Genomic DNA, 22,812 nt, shown 5'->3' with positions numbered 1-22,812 from the left:
TACTTACAAAGACTTTGAGCTTCAAAATTCGATTCTTCCGTTTGTTAGTTGTGAATGTTTCATATAAGTTTTTTAATTAAATATCTCTTATGAATATAAATATAGCAGCAATTACACAATAAATCAAATTACTTTGGACCCTAAGCTACAAGTTCAAACCAACTTTCCAGCAACATTTCATAAGAAAAATGCCTATGCATGCATAAAGATGAGTGCATGAGCTGATTATATAAAAACGACTTGTTTGATATATGCAAAGAGAGAAACCACACTTGATAATTATACATTATGTCGGATACATATTAAGAAGAAGCATATGTTGTGACATGAAACATAATGTGGAAAGAAACAACAAACAGTCTCCTAAGCCAAAGGCAAAGGGACTCATACTTATTGAAATACAACATATGTATAGAGCTGCTGCGTAGGAATTCAAGGCATCGAAAAGGGCTGAACGACAAGGGACATCAAATTTTTCTTGGTTTCGGAATAGGGAAGGCCGAAGCCATCTCCATGCTGATACATGCAGAGTGAAATTGGTCCAATATTCATTGCAGTCCGCCCGAAATCATTTATGGGATTCTCCATCAATATCTCTTTGTTCATTCGCTTCAGTGCCATGTCTATCAGCTGCTTTATATGCTTGCGAGCATCCTCCTCAGAGCATCCCGTTTCCTTCATGTAGCACTGGATTGACTTCGGGACATCCCCTCGTTTCATTTCGTACTGTTTATGAACATACTATATTCAAACATAGATGTGTTGAGGCTTAATATACATATAGGCTATTGTACATATATGGTTTTCTTACAGATGAAGTTCCCAAGTCATCGGCCAGACGAAGAACTGTGGCTGGCCAGCGAATGATACCAGGATATTGCTCTAAGCTCTTCAATTCCTCCTTGTTAATAGGATTTGTGGTGAAGTAAACAAAAATCAGAACCAGAGGACCGGAAATGGAAATCCATGCTGTATTTAGGTATTCATCTGTGGTTGGGACATATCCACTGTGAAACCATGTTGCTTCCAAGTAGAAAGCTCTACACAGTTCTGCCCACTGAAACAACAAACATACATTACGACCAAATTTCCTCAGAAATTATCATAATCTTAGTATATAGTTAACATATACACATGTTTTTACCAGTTCTCTCAGATTTGAGATAACATTGAAGCCTTGGTCTATGAGTATATGATAAGCAAATTCATTCACACAATTGAAGAGAGCTAAGAAGCAAATCTTCATATATTCTGGAAGGGTATCCAGTGAATTAATATCCCACCTGAAGTTAGTACTAGCATTTAAATGAATGGTAGCAATTGATAAAGACTTATGTATGTTGATTCTGAATGAACTAAGCAGTCAAACCTCTCAATTGTGTGAGTGAACAATTGAAGTTCTTCCAAGGTTCCATATACGTCGTATATGTCGTCTATAATGGTGACCATAACAGCCATCTTGGTTACAATCTCCCTTGAATATCCAAGATGAGGATCCGGAGCTAATCCCAGAGCCCACATGAAACACTCTGCCAACCGGTGCCTAACAAATCCCAGCTTTCCCGGCAAACCAGTCTCTTCATACCAACTGAAATTGTAACTCAGCAACTATGAATGCTTCCACTCTTACTAAAAAGTAAAAACTAGTACTAACTTTACCTTGACAGTCGCTTGAGCTCTTGCTGGTACGTTGCTTGTACCATGTTATAGTCCAACTTAGCCAGCTCCACCAGAATAAGGTTTGCTTCAGAGGTATTCTCGTACGCTTGTATAGCTTCTGCAATCTCCAATGCTGAGGAAACTCCAAAGCATGCCTCACTTGCTCCTTTAGATGCGGCTCTGTGATTTGGTCAAGCTTTTGAGCAAGATGATTCAGTGAGAAATCTTTGGCTAAATCCATTATGCTTTCCCCTTCCATGCTTAGATACGAAGCTTCATACAGAGATACGAGCCCTCTCACATCTTCACAAAGGGAGGCCTTGAAATTTCCTTCCTCATCCATCAAACTACAGAAAACCTCTGCACCAACAAATCCGTTAAGGATCAGTTAGTCAGTTAGTTAAGAAAATATTGTTAGTAATTTAGTTTGATTAAAATGTGTTAGAATTAACCTTGAGGAACATGATAACCATGCTGTCTGAGAAGTCTGAATTTGAGAGATGTGAAATGCAAGTCCTTTTCACACCATTCTTGTGCCTCATATATCTTGTCTAACATTTTAGCTATCTGGTCCTTGAAGTGGCCAGATACACCTAGTCTCGTCACATTGTCGATAAGGTGAAGCTGGTCGAGCTCGTGTTCGGTTTCGTGGATCAGTATATTCACCAGATCTTTCAGCTTCTTAGCTTGGTCCACGTACTTTTTTCCCTACATGATTAATGTTCAACAAATTGAGAATTAAACTAGTTCAATGTGTTCGTGTATGAAATGTAGTTAATGAATCTGGTTTTACCATGAATGGACTTGCGAGGGACTGAATGTAGTCATCATCCCAAACACTAGCTCCATAGTTTGCAGACCTCCTAATCACCTCCTCCATGATCAATATATTTCGATCTGAACAAGTGGTTGAATAATGAGTGATGAGATTTGCCTTGATGTTATTAGTTGAGTTGGAGGGGCTATATATAGACTATAGTGATACTAGTACCACTATTAAGAAAACAAGATTACATGGGCTGTAAATTGAAACATAAATAAATAGTACTCCCTCCAATCCTCTATAGCATAGGCATTTCTTTTCGGTACGGAATTTAAGAAAAGTTGTTTTACATGAGTTAAGTAAAATGAATAATAAAGTAGAAAAAGAAAAAATATATATAGATGAAGAGAGAATAAAGTAAGAGAGAGTAAAGTAAGAGAGAATAAAAGTTGTTGCTTTTGCTAAAAAATGAAACCTAAAAGAGGAAACGACTCAGCTACAGTGGGACAACCCAAAAAAGAATACGACTCAGCTGCAGGGGGACGGAGGGAGTATAATAATATAAAAGAGAGAACTAAAATCACTATATAAATAAGCCTCATTGGTTTGTCAACTAGTATGTTTTACGAAGAGAGAACTTAAATTTATAGGGTTCTATCACCTATTGGTTTTAGGATGAAACCCTATGATTCTATAATGGTATCAGAGTGGGTCGCCGACTATGATCCAAATATAACTGACCCAACGGCATATTTGGACTTAAAATGAAAAATTCACTTACCTAACTATAAATTTTCGATTTGTTTAATTGTGGCTTGGTCCAATCCAATTAGAAAAAAGTCCAACCCCTCCAAATTTCATCATGAAGGATTTGAGAGAGAAATATAACAATATCTACTACTATTATATAAGTCACATGAAACACTTTTCTTATCACATGTAATAAATCTTACAAGTTTCTTATACAATTGATACTCTTATGAAATCACATACACACTGTGCTTATTCGTGTGTAATCTTCACATTATACATATTAATTACATGTTAAACATCCCGCCGCCTCTTCCTCCTAAATCCGCCAATGGAAATGGATAACATTCCACGAATCAATTCTTGATTGAATAAATCTATTCTTCAATGTTTCTTATACTGTTAATAGTCTTATATATGAAATGACAAATAGTCATGCGTACTCTTCACATTATCCATATACATATTCATGTGATTAGTAAATTAATAACAAAAAGTTACTCCCTCCGTCCATGATTAAATGTCTCATATTTGACCGGGACAGGTTTTAAGAAATTGTTTAACTTTTATGTAGTAAAGTGAGTAGAAAAGTTGATGGAATGTAAGACTTATTTTTATATATTGATTTTATAATAAAATGTGAGTATAATTTATATAACTACCACACTCGTTTCATGCTGGCTAAATGTTGTTTGTGTCAGGAAGAGAAAAATTAGTCCAATGAGTAGGCGGACAAACAGAAGATTCTTAATCGGCATGCATTTTCTATTTAGTTTTTGTGTTAGGAAGCTGCTCCAAACGATTGACTAGCGTCCGAAGATTGGCGATCGGCTTGTGTTCTGTCGCAGTTTCTAGTCTTGATATCTATCTAGCGGGCACGTTTGGCGCCAAGGCCATCGTCCCTTTTCTCTCGTCTTTTCCAGCAGTTGGGCCGGTTCGGCCTCCTCACTCTTCGTGTCCGTAGGAGATTTTTTGATTGGTATTCAATTTGTGAAAAAACTATAACAATGCATAAGTTTGTGTATTTATTCAAAAGAGATCTGGGTATGGTTCATACTTTATAGTTACACACAATACATTTTCGAAATCTAAACTTGTCATCTTGGTTATTGGACTGAGGTCCAAGTTATTGTGTTTTTCGTGTAATATATCTAATCCTAAATTTATATATAGTGCATGCACCTAATCAGTGTTAGAACCAACTCATTGTCTCAAAACTCAAGAGGATGGTAAGTTTTGTACGTAAAGATTAGATTCTATACAAAATACATGATAACAAAATTTGGTGATCAAAACTTGGTAAGCTGTCAACTTTTTGTGAAGTGCGGCGATTAACCTTAGACCCAATAGAAAATATTGCATAACAATATTCAGAAATTAATTTTGTACTTTAATCGTTATTTAAATTGCATAATAGAGTGAGGAAAAAACAAGAACCAAAAATAACTATTCTACGTCTAGATAACACGCTTATGAGTTATGATAGTATGTAATTTATTATTTCCAGGCAATGATGAAATGATTGCATTTTCGAGGCATGAAAATTGTTGTATAGTAAAATTGAATAACCATGAATAAAACAAGGCCTAACTAGAATTTTAGAAGAGTAGTATTATTGATGATCTGGTCGAGAAAAACATAATATCGTTTTCCCTCAATCAAATAAAACACAACCTTATTTGTTAGTATTTAACTAGTTTTAGATAAAATGATAAGCTTTGCAGGATTCTCAATATTTTATTAGACTAAAGGCCCATTTTGGTCCTTAACATATTGCGATTTTTTTATTTTGGTCCAAAATATTATCTTTTGAATTATCCGGTCCCTCATAAATAAAAACGGGGCACATTTGGTCCATTTTGGATGATTCCATTAAAATTTGACGGAAACCCTAAAATTTGACCTAAACCTCACGAGGAGGCCTTCGGCGCCGCCGATCTCGATGAAGATCAGCTCCTCTAACGAGGAATTGCGGGGTGAGGGTGGAGTTAGGGTTGCAGGGGGGGTTGGGGGTGTAGTCGGAGACATATCCGAAGCTGAGCTCGGTGACGTGCGAGGTATGGTGGGGGTGTAGAAGAAGTCGCAGACGACGCCGTGGGGGGCGGAGGAGCAGAGGTCGTCGGGGAAGAGGCGGCGCCAGGGGGTGCCTGGGCTGACGGAGTCGAGGATGTGGTCGAATTCCCTGGCCTTGCACGTCGCCGCCCACTCGAGGACGATTTTGCGGAGCTTGGGGAGGGGCAGTGCGGCGGCGGTGTGTAGGCGGCGAGGACCGGCGGCTGGCCGTAGGTGAAGGAGAAATCGTGCTGGAGAAGGAGGTAGGAGCATGGTGCGGTGGCAATGAGCTGGATTGGTTTGGTGAGGGAGGAGGAGGACCGAAGGTGATGGTACGGTGGAGCTTGGCGGCGGAGATGCTGGAGGGGGGAATTTCTGTCAAAAATTTGACGGAACCGTCCAAAATGGACCATATGTGGCCCGTTTTTATTTGTGAGAGACCGAATAATTCAAAAGATAATGTTTTGAACCAAAATAAAAAAATCGCAATATGTTAAGGACCAAAATTGGCCTTTAGTCTATTTTATTGTCTGCTCCAATTTATCTCTTTTCAATATTTATGATTTTTAAATATAGAATGTTCGGATTTTATAAATTTAGTAAATTCAAATCATGTTATGTCATGCACTATAAGTTTATTGATTATCTGGTAAAGAAAAACATAAATATGGTTTTCCCTCAATCAAATAAAATATAGCCTTATCTATTAGTATTTGACTAGTTAGAAAAAACGACAAGCTTGTAGGATTCTCAATATTTTGTTGTCTGTTCCAATTTGTCTCTCTTTTCAATACTCCCTCCGTCCCATTAATAAAGAGATTTTATGTAGTGGTATTTTATGAGTTAATGAAGATAGAGTAAAGTAAGAGAGAAGAAAAAGTAGAGAGAGTATTGTTTCTATTTTTAAAAACGTTTTATTTTTAATGAGACAGATAAAAAAGAAAAACGTTTCATTTTTAATGGACTGATAGAGTATTTATTAGTATTTGACTAGTTAGAGAAAACGACAAGCTTGCAGGATTCTCTATATTTTATTGTCTGTTCCAATTTGTCTCTCTTTTCAATATTTATGATTTTTAATTCTAGAATGTTCGGATTTTCTAAATTTAGCAAATTCAAATCATGTTATGTCGAGCATTCTAAGTTTGGTAATAAGTATCCAAACTTTATTCTCTCATCAACTAATTTTAATATTATTAAGTTTTAAAATTTCGTATTAAAAAATAATGCATCAACTCCTTCACATAAAATCATGAGAATGAAGATCAGAAATAATATCAAGCTCCCATATTTCATTAACTTCTTAAACGCGCAAAATATGTTTACATTATTACATCAGCTGTATAAAATGTTTGATTTTCAGCATAAGATTTTATATAGTACTCCCTCCGTCCCATGCTAGTTGCACTTTTCATTTTCGGGCATTTCCAATATATTTACACTATTTTTATTTAAGTAAAAATTAGGATATTTAATTAAGATATTAAAGTTAATTAAGTATTTCTTTATTAAGTGTTTTCTTATTATACTTGAAATGCTAATTCTATTACACTAATTACTTGTGCTTAAATTTACTCTGTAAATATGAAAGTGCGAATAACATAGGACGAAGAGAGTATTATTTTGTGAGTTTAAATAAAATGAGAAAGAAAAAAATAAAGATAATGTGATTTCTACTTTAAGAAATGTGTATATTAGAGACACACGATGCAAACGTTTTCTCCTAAAGCTATTCCTCACAGTGAGTTTCATTTTCAAATAATAGAACTTACATCATTTAGTCAAGTAGATTGGAAAAACAAATTTATGATGTGGGGTTAAAAAACATAGCATCCACTTAACAATTTTTTTCCTTTCTTTCAATGTCCTTGGAAGAATTATCGACCATTATTTCTATGGCGCATTAAATAAATACTACTCGTTCCGTCTCTGAAAATATAAATTATTTTTCTTGCTCCTGAAAAATAAAAAAAAAGTATTAGTCCATCCTTAGAAAGTATAAACTTTTTAATTTTAAAATAGTTAAACAACACAATATCCCTACATTATTTTATTTACAAATTATACAATTAGATCATCTCTAATGGTACACTAAAACCTAAAATGAGATAGATAATTAATTAGCTCCAATGATATTCCAAAATCAATCCCATTTTTGGTTTGAGTAAAAAATAGTAATTCATCCGCCCCAACTAATTTGAGTCAATACTTTTGGGCATGAAGATTAAGAAATTGAGTTGAAAAGTAGGAGAGGAGAATAAAGTAGGAAATATAAAGAGAGAGTGAAGTAGGTGATGGAATAAAGTAAGAATGATTGGATATTTTGTTGTGTCAAAAAGGAAATTACTCAACTTAATTGGAACATCCCGAAATGGAATACGACTCGATTTAGTTGGGATGAAGGGAGTACCTATTTTTAGGTTTACACTACACTAAAACCAAAAAAATTTCAAATCTTTTGAGTAAAAAAGACCTAATGTAGAGAATGTTCTTTTAAGTTGGAGTTTAGTGTAAATAATTTGAGTAAAATCATATTTGATGTAACATTCACACTAAAATGGGTTTGAGTTTGGTGTAAATGATTGGAGATGTTCTTACACTACACTACTAATGATGTAGAGTTCACTCTCCACTAACACTACTTATACCACATTTTATCACTCGCTGTCTTTACTTTATCAATTATACATTAAAACTCATGTTAAATCAAATGTAAATATTTTTCAAGTACAGAGGGAGTACTACTATCAGTGAAAGGATTTATTCTTTTATCTTTTAGATGCATTTCTTTTAGGCACATGATGTCAAAAAAATGAGTTAAATGAGTTAAGTTGAGCGAGAATAAAGTAATAGACATTAGTGTGTTGTTTTTTGCTAAAAAAAATATGATTCAGCATAACTCAACTACAGTGACACGGGATAGTATTTTTTTTAATGAAACAAAAATTGAGACACAATTATGGAAGTTTTGAAAAATGACTATAATTTATAGGAAGCAAAAGAAAGCGTCCCTAAATTGAGAATAAATTAATTTTAGTTGAAACACTAAGAATGAAGAAGATTTTTAAGCATTAGTGGTATATTTAGAAAAATAAATTAGCATCTTTAATTGCATTAAAAATATCATTATATAATGTTTCTATATTTTATCTTGTTATCCATCTTTTGCGTGCAGCTCTTTATTATATATGTTTGAGTTGTTTATGCGTTGACACTAAAACAACTCAACAAACTTTAACAATAATTTAGGCCATCCTAGATTAAAATTATGGCTTTGTCACTGCCCATGGTTATTGATTCCTAGATCCGACAATGGCACACACGCTATCCTTAGAAAAAAAAATCTCATTATTAGTTCCTAAACTTATTGTATAATTACCCAGAAAGCCTCAGTTTACTTTTTTTTTAACCAAAATCTCCAAACCCTGCAACAAGGGTGTTTTAGATAAGTACACCTTGACTAAGTGCTCTCATGTTAATAATTGTCACCAATGATTGGAAGTTAACTTGATAGAATTTCGAGAATTGAGCACACAATACTATTAAAGAGAGTAAGTGGTGAACCCATATGAGAGGCAAGCATTGCTAAATGTAGAGGTACGAATGTGGTGTGTTTCTCTCTTCCAAAGCCTGTGCTTATTTAAAGGCTCAAGGAAAAAACTCCCTCGTTACAACTTTCATTACTTAACCTAACTTTTAAGAAACAATATTACATTTGAAATGATAACTTGGTTTAAAGCTTCCATATTGAATGTGATCAAGCGCATACATGCTCTTTATGAATGAGAGAAATTGTACAAACATTAGTACATGTTTTGAAGTCAAAACACTATAGAGATGCAACAAAGATGTGAGATGAATAGTGTGAGTTTAAAAGAAAAGGAAAAGAGTATTTGGATGTCAATGTGCTTGACTCACCATTAAACGAAGATCAAATGGATCGATAGGGAGGTACATGGCAAACGAGTGCCACAACACCAGCAACGAGGGCGATGAAAGGTTCAAATCCAAGAACCTCGAAGCTGAGATGAGAAGGCGCAAGAAGCTCGGGGACAGACAGCTAGAGCTGCGCGCCTTAGTCCCCAACATCACCAATGCAAGTAATCGAAAACCAATCCTTACTTGCGATTTAGTATGTCTGAATATGAGTTTGCTGGTGCAGATGACTAAATCCACTATAATCACTGATGCAATCACTTACATCGAAGAGCTGAAAATGACCGTGGAAGAACTAAGCCACCATCTCCTGGAATTGGAGGAAACTAGCGTCGATGAAGAGAAGAGCAAACTGAAGGAGATGGACGCCGAGAAAGAGATGAAGCATGTAATAAAAGTAGTATTCATTCTATCTCAAATTGATCAGCATTATAATTGCTCTTACTTATCAAATGTTAACAGGTGGAGGTTGAGGTAAACAATATATGTGGGACTAAGCATGGATACGAATCGTGTTCCAGAAGAAGAGAGGCGCGCTTACTAAACTGATGGAAGCCATTACCTTGCTCGGGATCGATCTCATTGACACCACCATTACCACTTCCAGAGGAGCAGTTCTCTTCACCTCATTTGGTCAGGTATAACTAGCAAACATAAGTAGAAAATGAAGAGATTTTGATTTCATTTGTTCCAAAATGTTTAGGAAACTCGTGGTGGATTACCGGAGGCTGACCAGATGAAGATATACTTGTTGGAGTTCATAAGGAGCATCTAGAGATATTATAACCGCGATTAATTTGCATTGATTGATCATTAATCCATCCAATAATTAAACAAGTTTTGAGATTGAGGTGATCAAAAACAGAACAAGTACAATACTAAACACTAATTCTGGACATGGCCATTGTATTCTTCAAGATTTTTTTCTGGTAAAAGAAGTGAACAAAATCTTATTTGTTTGCAGTTATTACAGAGATAGCAATAAAGAATCTTTTGTTTCCATCAAAATGTCTTTACTAGAGCATACTACATTCTATAATATTCACACTCAAAATTGTAACAAAATTTGAGATTTCTATTCTATACTCTGTTTTACAGCAAGAAAAAGCATATTCCCCTGCTGCAATAACCTAAATTTTGTTTTATTCAATCAATATCATGAATGTAAATACTTAAATTTAAACAGATTGGATACAAATCCAGGCCAATAATCTACAGTTTGACAATCTGTTGGGCTGGGCCTCCACACCAAAACCAGCTGATTACTCATGTTATTATGGACTCTGTATTTGTGCGAAAGAGGCCCAAAACAAACAGATTGCACTAGATACGGGTCATGGTCCCCAAGTGAAACGTATAAATGCATCATTACTATCTAATTCCCATCAATGATACAAACAAGAAATTACTTGAAGACGATTTCCTTACTTCAAATTCTTCAAACAACGAAATGAATAGGTCTCGCTTCGTATTCAACATGTATGATTTATGTGAATCATTAAATTCGATTCCAAACACCATGAATGTTACAAACAAATTGACAAGAATACAGCAACCTAATTTGGGACCACGAGGTACAAGATATATAAGCTAATATCTAAATTAATGGTGCTTTCCAGAAACATTAAGAGGCCCAGTAGAGATGATTTACAGCCATAAATTTGTCCACATATGCATGTCTTTGGACTCGTGAACAATTTAATTTAATAATTACTATCAACAAAACTGAGAGAGAGGGATAACATCTGCAAATGTAGATATAACAAACCTTTCTTTTTTCTCAACTTTAATCGTTAAATTTGCCCAATTACTGATTGATGGCAATCTTCCTCTTCAAATTTCCATTTATAACCAAACCTTAATCTTTTTCTCCAACCGTTTGTGGGCCCCATTTTCATCATTCAAACAGATCATATATGCCAATGGTCTGTTGAAAAGCTTCATTATAAAACCAAATTTCCTGGCCCCACATCAATTAACTCACTTCTTTCCTCATTCTATCTCACTTCAGGTATTCTACAATCTATTCATGAAAATAATGTGAATAGCAACCAATTCCAGTTAGGAAGTTGCCATTTACTACTAATTTTTCAATCTGAATGATTCTGCCAACCTTAAACTTATCAAGATTTTGTCAGAACACAAAGTGGGGATTCTTGGTGCTTCAAATTAGTACATGTAGAACAAAATCAGAGCCACAATCTCTTCATTCATCTCAAAAAATCTGCAGTTAGCATCCATGTTTTTACAATTCTACAAAGATGTATATTAGAAAAGAGTCCCGAAGTTGAGTGGGAGAGACTCATTCATCCTTAACCAAAGGGAGATAAGATCGATCATTGACTTTGGGTACGGAGCAGCTTCCTGACGTGCCTACAAAGGCAAACAAATGAGACATTATTCATCTCTCGGCTCCAAACCCAAGCCGCGGTCCAGCATCCCATCTACAACAACAACAACAACAATGAGATATTAAAAAAAAACAAACAAACAAGAAAAATGGATCTTACAAGTGGGATAGCAAAGAGGAGGCTCTTCAAAGAGAGAAAGTGACATCTGCTTGTGAGCGAGGCCGATGTCGAACAAGATAAGGCCGGAGGAAGGATCGTACACGATGATGTCCTTCACCGGAAGCCATAAAAACAGCTCTTCTTGAGACAACCCCTCAACTCCCATCAACCCACCGTAGCTGAGGTTCGCCCTCACCACGCTCTCGAACCAAATCCTCATCTCCATCCTCGCCATGCACGGCCTCTCCAAAAACACCTCCAACAATCCATCTTCACTCAATTCATACGACTTCACCCCATTCTTTGGGAAAAGCCCGGCCGGGAGGCCCCGGCTCCTCAGCAGGTCATGAATCGAGGCCGAGGCCGAGCCCAATGTGGTGAGACTGAGTATTAGAATTTTCAACAACAGCAGCATAGTGAGGTATGAAATGTGAAAGCTATGGAATGAAAAGAGCAAGGATTTATTTATTTATTATGGGGTGAAATGTGGGGACTACTAAGTAATGAATAAATTTTATTTCTATATTAGCATTGTCTTGTTACTAAAATGTTGTTTGTGATTTTTGGGTGTGTGTGATTAAAAAAAAGGCTGGCGTTTTGGTGACAGATGAAAATGCATTTTCTTGCCAGAGGAGATCTACCTAAGAGCCAATAATTGTTGGACATACTATACTCCAATACATGATTGTTATTATTGTATTGAGGAGGCAATGTCTCAATTCATGTCGTACTATATATCTTCATTGACAAACCAGATATTTCAATTGCAAATGTTAATTAGTTGTGACATGGTTAGTGTACCAAACAGGAAGATTATGAAATACACCAAATACTATAAATAAATTTGTAAATATAGAGCTGTATTTAGCAGAAGAGGAAATCATGAGAAAAGGAAACATCATATGGTGATGCATCAATTGGGCAGGATAAAGTTGGCATTTCTTTAGAGCCAGTCCGATGACGGAAATGACGAGGTTTTGTCCCCACTTTTGGAACTTTCTTGTTCGTTTATTCATCTTCATCTCAAATATAAATATTATTATTATGATACTACTTTACTATATTCTGAGTATTAGTTAATTTAGTTCTTTTTTAAGGAGTAATATCATGACTAATTTATCCTTAGTAGTAGTAGTAGTATATACTACTCCATAATTTTGGATATTTTTTAACTCTATCATTTTAGGAAAAAACATCGCTAATCTAGATTATGAATTAATTATGGTAGTACTATTAATTAACACACTACATAATTAAATTACTATATTTAATTGTAAAATAATTTTATAACTTAATATAGTAAAACTATATATTTTTCAAATAAGTTCAATTTTATCATTTTAGTTTAGTATCTAGTTTTTTCTTTATTTTTTGTTATTCTTGTTTACTTTTTTCATTAAATTTTTTTAAAAAAAGGATCATGAGGTATAAATCATCACTGTAGTAAGAATAAAATCATTTATCTTAATATACGAAAAAAATATTAAGTATTTTTCTTGTTAAAATGTGAATTGTGTAATAAAATAATATAGTCATAATGAGTAAGTATTTTTCTTATGCGTTATCTTTTTATTTTTTAATTATTTTCCTTTTGTTCTTTAGCTCGTTTCTTTCTTTCATTAAATATAGAAAAAAGTTATACGAATAATTATATAAGAAAATATTAATCATCATCTCTTCTTTCGCATGAAGAGTGATTAAGTAAGTTGAAAATTTCAATTAAAATAGATAAATTCTAGTATTAATTGAGGAAATTATAAAAATGACAAAATTATTCAAATTATCCATATACAATTATATAAATTTATCACTACACTTCATTATTTATTTAAAAGAAAAAAAATATATATGTTGGTTATAGTATGAACAAATAGACAAATACCCATATTTAACAAAAGTATCTAACCACGATTCACAAAGATAGTGATGTTTACTCACGAAAGAAAAATAGTGAGTAACGAAAAAAGTAAAAAAAGAAAAGGTGAGAAGACTAAAATACCCTCACCAAGAAAAATGATATTGATTCCAAACCCTAATTGCAGGAAGCGCCGCCAACAATTAGAGCTGGGCTAAGTTTTTTGTTGAAAATTATTTCACTATTGTAAATGGGTAAAAGCAAAGTTGGCTCATAAATGATTAAACCTAAGAAAGATTATGTAGAGATATACCTTTCCCAAAGATTCCTGTTGCAAGAATTTTCAGTACCAATAGCTACTGCCTTTTTAGTCTTCAATCCATTGATTTAGAGGCACAATAGATACTACGAAATTATTTTTCAAAGAGCCCATGCTTTTACTTTATGACTTTTTTCTTTCCTAGTAACATTTTCGTACATGTAATACTCATTGTATCCTATTCACATGTTGACCTCACTGTTCATCATTTCATGAATATTACTCCATAATTTATACTTTACCTTCATTTTGCACACTTATTTATAAGAGAATTATACATACTCCATCATTTCTTGAGATTGGCCTAGTTGAATATTTCCACAATGCATAGGAAATTGTCGGATTTTGCAAATAAAGTGTGTGCCATGGCATTATTACAGTGTGTTAAGAGGTGGGTTACACATCCCTTTACAAAGAAGAAATCAAGAATAACAAAATTAGGTTATTAAAAAAATGCCATGATTTTGCCTTCCACCAATTTGCACAATGCTTCTTCAATAACTCAATGTGGATAGTACAGTTTATTGCCCAATTCAATAACTCAACTGTACATGTTTATTTTGCAGCCAAGAAATAACATGAAAATCATACCAAGAATAACTATTGAAGCCAAGAAATTTGATCCGACTGGTAGAGAGACTGATGATAATTGTCGTGACCATACGGCACAGGACTACCGAAAAGATAATCCGCGGCTGACTCCCACGGCTCGATACGCCTATCCTGATCGCAGGCGTGGCAGCAGTTCCTCTGATGCTGCGCGGCCTGCGCCTTCTTAGCTAAGCACGGCCAGTAACCAAACAGACCCTCACACAAATCAACACCTTCCAATCCAGACCCATATGGAATTTGAGAGCCATAATTGGGATACTCAGCAATAGGGATCACATCACTTTCCTCAAAAGTAGGGATCACATCACTTTGCTCAACAATAGGGATCATCACATCGACCGGCTCACTGCCCTTCCCATCATCATCGATAATCTTACCTGTTTCGGGTTTGGTATCTGCCGGTTCGCTAGGGATAGTTGGGGTAACATCTTGGTCTTTCCCATAGGGCGAAGGGATCGAATCGAAAGAGAAATTCACCGGGGCATCCGATTGGGGGAGGGAGCGAGGATAACAGATGCGATCGGAAGGAGGAAGAGGCTTTCCGTATGTCATGGCCTGATCATAACCTCCACCATAGGGAGTGGGGTCATACTCTTCGAATTCGGGTATACTGAACTCCACATTAGAGTGTGATATTGTAAAACTGGTGTGGGAATAGGGAGGGGGCTGTTCGTAACAACTATAGTTCGTCTCCGGTTGATATACAGAGTAGTGGTAGTAATCGTAAGACGGAGGAGCATAACTAATCGGATCGGGATAAGTAGATACAGAGTAGTCAAACGGGGTTGAGTAATACTCACCGGGATCGTATGGAGAGGGATAGTGGGGTGCGGGTTCGAAACCTTGGTGGGGAGCACTCCAGTAGCGATCATCGCCGTTGTAGCCGTAAAACTCCATTCAGCCGGAAAATGGATCGCCTAGTTTTCAGAGAAATCAAGGTGGAAATAGATTTCATACAAACCAAGTGATGCTTATCCATAGGAGACTGTTTTTGTTAGAAAAGAAACAAAAAACGGTGGAGGGTGCATGTGCCCACTTCTAACAATAGTACACATCATGATAGTGACACAACACCCTCCTGCCTAATTTTCCATAAAACCTCTTAATTTCAGTCACAACTAGCATTCTAGTAAGGATAACCTATCTTAGAGATATGGAGTAAAAGCAGATGCACCAAAAGCATTCGATAAAATATCGGCATACGAACCATATCGCACCATAGGCATAATAAAAGATTGAACGGAATGAAATTCACGCAGAAGGATGGTAAAAACTTGCTGGATGCAACGGCTGTGGATCGATAATTATGAAATAAAATATCGAAACTTAAACTGATATATGAAAGAGACGAATCCCTAACCAAGAAAGGAACGAGTCCTAACCAAGAAAGGAACGAGTCCTAACCTCACGGCACTGCTATTCGATCCCTTGGATACCTCTCTTCAATCCTCAAGGAGGTATTTGTAGAGAATTACTATGACTCCTAATCATACTTGCAATTTTAAATAAACCCTACTAAAGATAAGACTACTAATAAACAAGGATGTATTAACAGACTCCTGAGTTAGAGGTAGCACCTAAAATTCTGGCATCTATCTCTAATTCTTGATTTGTATCACTAAGAATATACCATGCTTGCAGATTTGTGCATTTTGTGGATACTTTGGTCGCCCTAGAGCACCAGATGCATGGATCGTTAGACCAGAAGATTTTATACATGCTTGAGTCCTTGAAGTGGAACTTTAGCTGCTTGTTGAGCGAAGAGATCTCCTCCAGCAAGGAACTGCAATAGTGCTATGGCATATACTATATACACAGTATCTCTCGGATTAGAGGTATTAGTTCCCCAGTAAGCTTAGTACATATCTGGTGCATAACCAGAGCCAAAGATAAATACGATAAATAGCGATATTAGGAATAAACGAGCCATTTGATAATTGATTCATGACTAACAAGTTTTTTTACTACATACTTTCATAGCACTGGTCACAATTACTCCTAACACAGCTGGATACATATACTGAAAACAGGCAGGCAGCCTTATAACTCGCTTGAGATTCAAAATGTAAGGATCATAAACTTAAACAAAGCTCTCATCTAGTGAAAACTATGCTCCAATCCAAGCAAGTATTGACAGAACAGCATCGACGGATAGCAATTCGCAACCTAGAACAATAGGAAACAAGAATAGAATTGGATCGGTAGAAAGACCAAGCACTTAGCAGTAACAGGACTGAATAAATTAGAGTACCTAATGAAGCAAAGATCTTTACGGTATATTTTCCTCATCAATTATAAAGGAAATAGTTACAACCAAATTACCATATTCGTCATAGTTCATTAGGAAGCAGATTCCGGTGTTGATTCTTGTCTGGGTTTTCTTTGTTCCGAAGGAGGGCCATCTCTCTTTCTTACATAGGCTTTGCTCTTATATTTTGAACTTCTAGCCTGCTTCGGTTGATAAGTTGGGTACTGGCAGGGAATGATCTCTCCATTTACGTACTTATCCCCTACAACCATAAAAACAGCAAGCGTGCAAAGGAGAATGTTCAAATGTAACGCAGACAGTATTGTTTGTATGTCGACCACTTAAGAAATTTAAAAAATAACCAACCTCCATAGTCCTTGTTCTTAACATCGATATATGAATCAGGCAAGACCCACAAAACACCAGGTAGGCCTATAGCAAGTGAAAAAATAAACAAACAAACAACTTATTAGGACCCGAATAACGTCTGTGAAAACAGAAACTGCATTTTGGAGCCTGAAGGAAGATATTGCCACATTCAATATACCCTTGAATTTCTCAGATGTTTCTTCCGATACAGTGCACTGAAAACCAGTGTAAGTTGTGGTACTAAAGGCATACATATTCTTCTTTGCTTCTTCCATACTGAAACACGGAATTTTAGATCAACCGTGAGATGTTTGACATCGCTGAAACAGATGGATACGAATGCATCACTCAACCCTACTCATCAACTTCAATAGGCATAACATCAGAATACAACCACCTTCTTATTTTTCGGAACAATGCCAACATTTAGGATTCCATAAAAGCTGGGAGTAGTAAGCTACTCCCATAAGAACCTCAAAATTCATCAATTCATCAAAGGTAATAGCTGATTAGATTGGATTATATTTATCAAGTCATCCTATCACACTCAAAGTAAACATAGCCTTAGAGTCTTCAGCCAAAACTACAAGCAATACTTCAGTTACTAATACTACTTTTTATACTATAAAATACCTCACAATAATTCAAATGTACTATCAACTAGCAGAAGCATATATTATCCTGGGGCAAAAAAAAATAAAAAAAAATCAAAATAAAACATCATAATTTTGCTGAAGGAGACCTGCCGAGAATTGTAGCGAGAGTGTTGAGGTAAGTGTCAATCATCTGGTCCCTGGTGGGAGCAGGGTCTTTGGGGAATTCCATGACGATGAGCCAGTGATTGTAGTCACATCCCGGTAGCAATATCGTCTCCCTTTCCTCACCGCCGCTATTCCTTTTGGCGGAGTATTCGCCGTCAGTCAAAGCCCTCACGGCCGGCAAAGCGGCACTTCTTGATTTAGTTAAATACGGGCGAGCGCAAGGAAGGAAGGATACGGAAAGTGTGGAGGGGTGTGAGATTTTGGGGATTAGGGTTTTGGAAATAGGGTTTAGGGTTTTGGAGAAGGATGAGAGATTCAAAGTTGCCATTTTTTTGGTTGTTGGGATTGTGGGAGAATGAGAGTTTCAGTGAGGAAGAAGATGATAAGATTAAAAATCTGCCTGAATTTCACACTTTGTGCTGATTTTGGTGGATCGAATTTTTCTTCAAGGCCCATCAAAAGTTGGCAAATTCAAACACCAATTTAAAACTTGGCAATTTAATGATGGAAAATTATCATTTAAAATAAGGTTAACGTCTATAAAATCATAATTTATGATTAAATTTTAATTTATTCATATCTTTCGAAATTTGAATGAAAAATTCAATTGTCTCGTAAATAATGTTTTAGAGGCAAATTCGATGCTAAATTGATGCATGCGTGCAAAATTTGAGTGTTGTCAATTAATATTGGCGTAAGTGTATATTAATGTGAAGATGCGGACGACTAAACAACGTAATTTTAAGCTTAAGAAACTAAAAATTATAACACTAATTTGATCAAATGGGCCAATTTATAAGTAATACCATTCGGCCCATCATATGAACTACGATTTGTGAGTTGGGCTGAGTTGGGCTTTAAACATTTAGCTTCTTTGTAAAACGAATAGGTATTTTCAAATATAATTATCTCGACAAGAGCAATATTTTAGACGAATAAAAAATATAAATAAGAAAGAATAGTGTTAATATTAGTATATTAAATTTTCCTTAATAATTTTCGTATTGTACGGTATGGAATGCGGGAATAAAAAATAGTATAGGTAGAAGCTACATCTGAATAAAATTTATTTGGTTAGGCTTTAATACATCATAACTATCTGCTTCATTTTAAAACTTAAGTTGTAGAAAAGACATTAAATTAATATATACTGACTTACTTTCCTCGAAGAGTGGTTGACCAATTATTTCTAGTCCCCATTAATATAGTCTAATATAATGTGACAAATGTGTAGTATGATCTTAACACAGTTTGTTAATTAAATATAGGTAGAACATATCCATTCCATTAGTGGCTAATTATTTTAGGTTGAGATAAAATTGATGATTTTTTTATAAAAAAAATATAGGCCCAAAGCTTGTGGATTACATAGGACATGAGAATTGAAGAAGAAAAACTTAAATCAGATATTGTAGTCATAATTACTCGATTAGGTGAAATTCCATCCGAGGAGAGTTCGTTGGGTAATTGCATTGGTAATTATGATTTAGTGTCACAACAAAGTGGAAAAATATAAATCATTTGACTTAATTATACCAAATCAATTAATCGTGCAAACTACTCGTTATAAAAGCGATAAAACTTTTTTCTTTTAATTGACCAAATCTCAGATTTAATTAGTAGCTCAACAGAAGTTTGTCTGCATATAGCAAATCTTTGGAAACTAGTGAAGCCCACCTAAATAATGCTTAATCTTTAAAAGCCTAACTTAATACCAGAAATTTTTTGTGGTTGACTTGGGTTGTTGCAATGGTAAAACACCAAATCGACTTTTTATGAAGAACGTGCTCGATTAATTAAAATTCTTTAAAAAGATGGTAATTATTTTTAATTTTAAGACTAAGCAATAAAAGTAGTTGAAGGCCATATGTATATACATAATGCGATAAAATATACCTAAAACTTAAAGTAATTAAATTAACATCTACTATGGATAAGGTTAAGTGTTGCAGTTCACTTGCACGGTCGTAAAACGTGACATATATGCTTATAGTAGTACATAATTAATTATTTATGAGATTCTATAGCCTCTTAAAAAGTTTAATTCTCGTTGTTGTAGATTTGAGTAGAGCAGCTTAACCTCCCTTAACGGCAGCTTTGATATTTTGGCAGCAAGCTCCGATAATATATGGTTAGGGATGTCAATCATGTCAACTCGTTCGAAAACTCGTTTAGATTGTCAGACTATTCAGGTGTAGGTCAATCTATTGTTCAGAAAATGTTAGTATTATTATTAATTATATCCAATAAATGTGGTTAGGGGTGTCAATTAAGTCAACTCACTAGGGTTAATCTGGAGATTAACGTGAAATAATATGTGGTTACACTCTTTTATCAATTTATAAATTCATACTTATACACTCTTTTATCAATTTATAAATTCATACTTATACATACTCAGTTACAAAACATTCTTTCACCAGCCTAAACTAAAGACAAAATTGTGTAGACTCTCATTCTTTTAAAGTCAATTTTTACCAAATACTTCAAAATTAAATTAAATTAAATTAATATTTATGTGATCACATTACTTGTACTCGGTTGTTGGGCAGTCACTTTCCGATATTTAAAAAAAGGAAAGTCAAATAAATGTCGGAAAGAATTACGGAGAGTGCCCACAAAATTAAGCAAGTGGGGACTAAATATTTTTATTTTGGTCTTTATTAGTAATTCTTATTTTCCGTAAGAAATTTTAGAAAACAATTAAATTGAAATAAATAAATCAGTGTCAATGATACTTAACTAGGGTTGGGAAAAATATCGAAATACCGGCCTTATCGTATCGAAAAAATATCGAAAATACCATACTTTTGGTATACCATGATTTTCGGTAAGGTAACGGTATGAATTTTTATATATCGCGGTATACCGCTTCATACCGAAATTCGGTATGTACAGTAAATTAAGGTATATACCGTAAAATATAAATATAATAGTATAAAATATATTTTATATATTTTTAAAATTATAAAATTTATTGTGAAATATAAATATAATTATGAATAAAATATATGTAATATATATTTTTTAAAATAAAATAATATTCTAAAAACTCAAATTATCTATTTTTATTGATGTTGAAAGTAAGGTATACTGCAAAAGTACGGTATACCAAAAATGAGGTATTGCATCGGTATGGAAATTGGTAATACCGAAAATAAGGTATACCTAAAATTTTGGTAAGGTAAAGGTATGATTTGTTCGCATACTGAATTTACGATAAGGTATACGGTATGGTGGTTTCGGTAAAGTATGTCGTACCTACCCACCCATATACTTAACCAAAGGTCATGGTTTATGTCCATCTATATGCGATATTTATTTCTGCGTATCGGACAGTGGTTTCATCTGTATACAGGTTAATATTCCCTTCGTCCCTAATAATTCATCACCATTTGACCCGGTACTGGTTTTAAAAAATGTAATAGAAAGTGTGTTAAAAAAGTTGGTGGTATATAGGTCCTACTTTTATATATATTAGTTTTATAATAAAATTAGAGTGTGGATAAGTTAATGGAATGTAAGGTCCACTATAAAAAAATGATAAAAGTGAAAGGTGACAAATTTTTAAGAACGAACGAAAATGGAAATAAGTGACAAATTTCAAAGGACAGCGGGAGTGGTATATTTTTCACTTTAATAAATGATTTTTTTATCTCTAACATTATTATAAATCTATATATGCCACATATAATTTTATTAAATAATGGGGCTCTATTTCCATGAGCAATGATATAGAAAAAGAAAGTAGAAGAATACCCACTTACGAGTAATATAGCATCCTTTGTCTCAGCTCTTTTTTTTAAGTACTATAATATTACGTACTAAAGTCTTTTGTCACATTATTCCAAAATGAATTATTTATACCCATCAAACGCCAATTTAACAGTTCCCCACTAAAATAATCATAACACAATTGACATCATTTTCCTCAAGACTTGCCAACTCTACAGCTTTAAGTCTTTAACCATTATAACTTCGTTATTATTAACACGATTATACGATTATATACTTATTTATTGCATCAAATTTATCGCTAATTGTTGAGTTGAGTTATTTCTAATCATATAAATATATAAAAAGGAGGAAAATCTGGTGTAATTGGATCGATGATTGCAGAATGAGACGATGTATCAATTTAATTAGGTGATAAAATTAATGAAAATAATAGTAATTAATAAAATCAGTGCTTTTCAATACAACTAATAATCTGATATAACAATAGTCTTATAATGAACAATAGTATTATTTTTAATACTACAAAATTAATAAAAAAATAGAAAAAAGTGGTTAAAATGGAATACTTATTATCTCCTTCATTAAAATGGAATTCCATTAGTGGGTTATAACAAAAAAAAGAAAGAACTCATAAAATGACTCACTTCATTAGAGATGAAAACTTATCAACCATGAAAAGAGATTAACTTTTGTAAACAAATTGAAATAGAAAAACTAGACCACTGTCATATGGGTGGAGTCAGAAAATAGTAATCCTTCGGTCCCAAAAAAAAATAAGGACGTTAGGGACGGCACTGAAATTAATGGATAATTGGTAGAGTAAGAAAGATGAAATGAAGGATAGTTAAAATATGTTAGCGGATAGTGAGACTCATATTATTATTAGTGTTTGATGGCGTGTCCTAGTGGTATAAGATGTAAATAAATTGATGTGTATAGGTAATGAGTTTGGAAGAACTTTCCATAAATAGAAATGAGATAATTTTATGAGATGGACGAAAAAGGAAAGTGTCCTTATTTTTATAAGAGTATACATGTGAATTTTATTCAATCAATGTACATTTCACATCCAATAATTAACAATAGTGTATGAAAAATCAGCAAGTCCTATTATAAATAACTAGGAGCAAGACTTTGTTTACGGAATTTCAACTCCTCAAAGTCAATGAAAGATCAATATGACATTGCGTAATTTGGTAAAAGAAAATCTTTCATTTTCATTATGTGTGTGACTTGTTTT

At 34.3% G+C, this 22,812-nt stretch overlaps 3 protein-coding genes and 2 pseudogenes across 3 annotated transcripts; 1 reads left to right on the top strand and 4 right to left on the bottom strand.

The window, feature by feature from the left end:
• Window positions 1-328: 328 nt before the first annotated feature.
• On the bottom strand, window positions 329-2,569 carry LOC121776450 (annotated as a pseudogene).
• A 6,667-nt stretch (window positions 2,570-9,236) lies between these two features.
• On the top strand, window positions 9,237-9,935 carry LOC121777108 (annotated as a pseudogene).
• Window positions 9,936-11,339: 1,404 nt separating this feature from the next.
• Window positions 11,340-12,247, bottom strand: LOC121776357. Its single transcript, XM_042173528.1, has 2 exons — window positions 11,671-12,247; window positions 11,340-11,604 (listed from the first exon to the last, which is right to left on the bottom strand). The coding sequence occupies exons 1-2, from the start codon at window positions 12,083-12,085 to the stop codon at window positions 11,558-11,560; spliced, it is 462 nt and encodes a 153-aa protein (XP_042029462.1). The 5' UTR covers window positions 12,086-12,247; the 3' UTR covers window positions 11,340-11,557.
• Window positions 12,248-14,444: 2,197 nt separating this feature from the next.
• On the bottom strand, window positions 14,445-15,353 carry LOC121777888. Its single transcript, XM_042175227.1, has one exon. It carries the CDS (start codon window positions 15,351-15,353, stop codon window positions 14,445-14,447), a length of 909 nt encoding a protein of 302 aa, XP_042031161.1.
• A 1,014-nt stretch (window positions 15,354-16,367) lies between these two features.
• On the bottom strand, window positions 16,368-18,254 carry LOC121777603 (DAG protein, chloroplastic-like). The gene is made up of 5 exons (XM_042174910.1): window positions 17,816-18,254; window positions 17,252-17,349; window positions 17,071-17,136; window positions 16,779-16,966; window positions 16,368-16,622 (listed from the first exon to the last, which is right to left on the bottom strand). Exons 1-4 carry the CDS (start codon window positions 18,160-18,162, stop codon window positions 16,797-16,799), a joined length of 681 nt encoding a protein of 226 aa, XP_042030844.1. The 5' UTR covers window positions 18,163-18,254; the 3' UTR covers window positions 16,368-16,622; window positions 16,779-16,796.
• Window positions 18,255-22,812: the final 4,558 nt, after the last annotated feature.

Source organism: Salvia splendens, chromosome 18, assembly GCF_004379255.2.
Source record: "Salvia splendens isolate huo1 chromosome 18, SspV2, whole genome shotgun sequence".
NCBI lineage: Eukaryota > Viridiplantae > Streptophyta > Magnoliopsida > Lamiales > Lamiaceae > Salvia > Salvia splendens.
The sequence above is the reverse complement of the archived record's forward strand: the minus strand, read 5'-3'. Positions and strand labels throughout refer to the sequence as shown.